Here is a 4195-nt window from a genome sequence, read left to right on the forward strand (position 1 = left end):
ACTCGAAAAGGTGTTTGGCTACAAGGTCGTCGCCGTCGACGAGATCCTTCCGAACGGCAGCGGGAAGAAGGACATTTACCTCATCATCAATGCGATTCAAGACCAAGCCCACTTGCTGCACGTCAACAAGGCATACGGCAAGGTCACGCGCGGCCTGCTCATGACGATCCTCGCCTTCATTTGGTGCGCGCCGAGCCGCCGCCTCGTCGAAGGTTTGTGACGCCTCCTTCAAGTTTTGCATGCGAGGATGCGGCATTGCGTAGAGGACCTCTGGAAGCAACTCTTGCTCGTCGACAGCTCGGTCACCAATACACCAGGTCGTCACCCGCAGCTCGGCGACGTCCAGCAGCACATCAAGACGTTCGAAGCGCAAATGTACCTCGCGTCCGACACGGAGATTGACGGGGATGGAAAGCGCATCAAGTTCTTTACGTACGGCGCCCGCGCGTTTGCCGAGGTGGGCAAGGTCCAGATCCTCACCTTCATGTGCAAGGTAGTACTTCCTTCAACACCATATATACAGGACGACGACGTCGACGTGACTCTTCGTAGCTCATTCACAACCGACCGCCGAGTGCAGAGATGCTCCACGAACTCGCCATCGAAATGCGCAACGAGCGCGAGTGATGCGATCCCATCCTGCGCCCGTCCTATATTCCAGTAGTCGTAGAAGTATATCAATACACACTTGCTCATCACGTACGGTGTTTCCGCCGTCGACCAGAGATCCATCGTCAAGGTAGCGACGCGTCCGCTGTCTGACACCCCACGCCACATACCCGCACGTGCCAGGATGGAATCCATGCATCAATGTGTTCTGCAGCAATATGCTCAGTCTTCTCTACCACGCCCTCCAGTATGGCTCCAGCCGACCTGCCTGCAATGGATGGATCACGCCCTTGGCGCCATATAACAGTGGTCGGCCACTCTACACCATTTGTAGTTCGTCCTGGTGACCTCCTGTCGGGTAGTTCTGGCCTTGGGTGATGGTTCGTTTCTTAGGCGAAAGGGTGGTGTTTAAAAACACCAGATGTAATGAGACCGAAGTCTCAGTTGTGAGCGATCGCACTCGTCAAGCAACGCAGATTTAACCGCCGAAGCCGTAGAGCGTGCGGCCCTGGCGCTTGAGCGCGTAGACGACGTCCATGGCCGTCACCGTCTTGCGGCGAGCGTGCTCCGTGTACGTGACCGAGTCCTTGATGACGTTCTCGAGGAAGACCTTGAGGACACCACGGGTCTCTTCGTAGATGAGGCCCGAGATACGCTTGACACCGCCACGGCGAGCGAGGCGGCGGATGGCGGGCTTGGTGATGCCCTGGATGTTGTCACGAAGGACCTTGCGGTGGCGCTTAGCACCGCCCTTGCCGAGACTCTTGCCGCCCTTGCCACGACCAGACATGTTTGTTAATGTGTTTCTTGGAGGGAAAACTGAAAATGAAAAAGCAGCGGCCTGTCGTTTGATCATCGCCGTCTTTTGGAACGCGCGCGGCGCAAACACGGTCTTTTGATTGGCGCAACCATAATTTGCCATATTTGATTGGCGGAATACTTTTCTGTGATGTCAGGAATAGACCAATGAAGAGGCGGCATCCTCGGGAGAGCGTCGACTGCACCAATCGTCGAGCAGCTCAAAAACATGAGGCGCAATTTGGCGCCAAGGTTGGGCGGCAATTTCCCTCGCGGCCAAAAGAACCTGCGCGTCGTGGCAGTTTGCCCCGGAAACCTGCTTGCGTCCGGACAGCGACGATCGAAGATGCCTCTCTTCGACGAGCTACGTCGTGCCACCATTGATAGCACTGGTAGAGGCAAGAGACGCAGTGCTCGTCATCGTGCTTACATAGCCGTACTATGGAGGGTGCGCTGAACGACACCTCGGCACACTCGCTTGAGAGAACGGGAAACAAACGACGGGAATCGGCAGACGACTACGCATCTGCTTCGCTCGACGCATCACCGCGATATGGGACCTCACACAGTATGTGCCGTTGCACTTGAAAAGGTGAGGAAATGTCCAGCCCATGAGAGGTCCCACTCGACCACGCACGTTCCAGCCAACAGACTTGACAGCCCAACGATGCGACCAAAGCATCGTCTTCTCGCCACCTCACTCTCGAATTGATCATGCACAGCATCTCCCTTCTTTCCGTTCTCGCGATCGCATCTGCTGTCACGGCCCAACAGTTCAAGGCCTGCAAGGTCGACACCGACTGCCTCAGCGACTTTCACTGCAAGCCGACGGTGGACGGTGCTTTCTCCATGTGCCAGCCGGGTGCGCGTCCCCGTCCTATGCCCCCTGTTGTCCCGAAATGTGTGTGGGCGCATGGCCAAATTGTTTGCGGGCGTCCGCTTGAGTAGTTGACCTCGATCGTATTCCTCCGATAATGCAGTTGTCACTGAGATTTCTTTTGTGTTGCGACGGGCTACTGACGACCCGAAAACTACGCATCTTGATCTCTGCGTCTGCGCCAAGGGTACAAAAATTGAATTTATGTACCCTTGGTCTGCGCTGACCAAAGCTGGGGTGAGAGCGAAGTCCTTAGATTAACGCATGTCGCGTCCTGATGGAGGTAGATAGCTGCTTGGTCCCTCGATACGAATGAGGCCGCTACCGCCACCTTGGCACCATGGTCCTGTCCGTCGTTAGCCTCCGAGGTTGGGCGAGTGCCTTGGAGCAATCATTTTGATCGAGCTTTATCTCGTTTGTAGTAAAGCTGGCTAGGCTACGAGAGTGCGAATGAAGGAACACAGCAATGCTGCATGAGAATTCAACGTTGATGGCAACGATGGCAGCCAAGACACAGCCATCACTTGTGGCCTCCATAGCTATGTATGACTTGCATGGGCGAGGCGCAGCCTGTGAAATTGGGTATGTCAATCAAGTCGAGAGAGAGCACTACTGTACCCTCACACTCTTACCTCCCCTGTCATCAACCCTCTTGTGATGCTCAAGTCTGCCGGGTCGCACCCAGTCGCCTCGGTGCTTCATTTGGTTCGGGAACACAGGTAGATTGCATGGGTAGATTGACAGCCTTTGCGCTCTGCAATCCTCTTCGGACCGCCGCTCATTCTGTAGTAACGTTAGCGGTGGTATCGTGCACTAGTACTTGAAGCGTTGCTCAGCAGGACGAAAGACGGCAATAGACCTTCAGCGTCAGCCATGCTTCGATATGACATATGCACAGGGGTTTTTGACAGGAAGTGCCCAATTTTCGGGCCCGTTGACAATATGTGCCCACTTTTTGCACGAAGTGCCCAAATCAAGATAAACGCCGACTCAAATTTATCTTGATTTGGGCACTTTGTGCAAAAAGTGGGCACATATTGTCAACGGGCCCGAAAATTGGGCACTTCCTGTCAAAAACCCAGCGCAATCATGTAGCAGCACATGCACAGATGTGTGCAGTCTCAATCTGTATGCCCCGGCATATTCAACTATCAATATCAGGGCTCACACTTTACCTTGGCTACTGCGACTCCACACAGCATAGCCTGCATCTACTGAGTTTCGCAGCCCAGACTACAGGCCCGATGGTTCGTTTCTTAGGCGAAAGGGTGGTGTTTAAAAACACCAGATGTAATGAGACCGAAGTCTTCGTTGTGAGCGATTGCACTCGTCAAGCAACGCAGATTTAACCGCCGAAGCCGTAGAGCGTGCGGCCCTGGCGCTTAAGCGCGTAGACGACGTCCATGGCCGTCACCGTCTTGCGGCGGGCGTGCTCCGTGTACGTGACCGAGTCCTTGATGACGTTCTCGAGGAAGACCTTGAGGACACCGCGGGTCTCTTCGTAGATGAGGCCCGAGATACGCTTGACACCGCCACGGCGGGCGAGACGGCGGATGGCGGGCTTGGTGATACCCTGGATGTTGTCGCGAAGGACCTTGCGGTGGCGCTTAGCACCGCCCTTGCCGAGACCCTTGCCGCCCTTGCCACGACCAGACATGTTTGTTCTTGTCGATTTACTGGAAAATTGAAAATGACAACTTGGAAGCGCCAGTCTGGATCAAGTGCAAAAGCACGCACAATCGACCTCGATGTGAGGCGCGCATGTCCGTGTTTCATTGGCCGTCTCAAAATACGGACGTGGATTGGCGGAAACTTTTATCATTGCGCCACTATGCAACCAATTACCTGAGACTGCCATCATAGGAAGATGCGGTGATTGGCGGAAAGTTTCGATGGCGCGCCATTGGATCT

At 54.8% G+C, this 4195-nt stretch overlaps 3 protein-coding genes across 3 annotated transcripts; 1 reads left to right on the forward strand and 2 right to left on the reverse strand.

The window, feature by feature from the left end:
- Nucleotides 1-160: 160 nt before the first annotated feature.
- Nucleotides 161-627, forward strand: SPRG_21826 (hypothetical protein; the record flags this gene model as incomplete). The annotated part of the gene is made up of 3 exons (XM_012356223.1): nucleotides 161-212; nucleotides 264-493; nucleotides 553-627. 3 exons carry the CDS (start codon nucleotides 161-163, stop codon nucleotides 625-627), a joined length of 357 nt encoding a protein of 118 aa, XP_012211613.1.
- A 460-nt stretch (nucleotides 628-1087) lies between these two features.
- Nucleotides 1088-1399, reverse strand: SPRG_16883 (histone H4; the record flags this gene model as incomplete). The annotated part of the gene is made up of 1 exon (XM_012356224.1): nucleotides 1088-1399. The coding sequence occupies one exon, from the start codon at nucleotides 1397-1399 to the stop codon at nucleotides 1088-1090; it is 312 nt and encodes a 103-aa protein (XP_012211614.1).
- A 2099-nt stretch (nucleotides 1400-3498) lies between these two features.
- Nucleotides 3499-3964, reverse strand: SPRG_16884 (histone H4). The gene has a single exon (XM_012356225.1). The coding sequence runs from the start codon at nucleotides 3939-3941 to the stop codon at nucleotides 3630-3632; it is 312 nt and encodes a 103-aa protein (XP_012211615.1). The 5' UTR covers nucleotides 3942-3964; the 3' UTR covers nucleotides 3499-3629.
- Between the last annotated feature and the right edge of the window lie 231 nt (nucleotides 3965-4195).

Source organism: Saprolegnia parasitica (assembly GCF_000151545.1).
Source record: "Saprolegnia parasitica CBS 223.65 unplaced genomic scaffold supercont2.405, whole genome shotgun sequence".
NCBI lineage: Eukaryota > Oomycota > Saprolegniomycetes > Saprolegniales > Saprolegniaceae > Saprolegnia > Saprolegnia parasitica.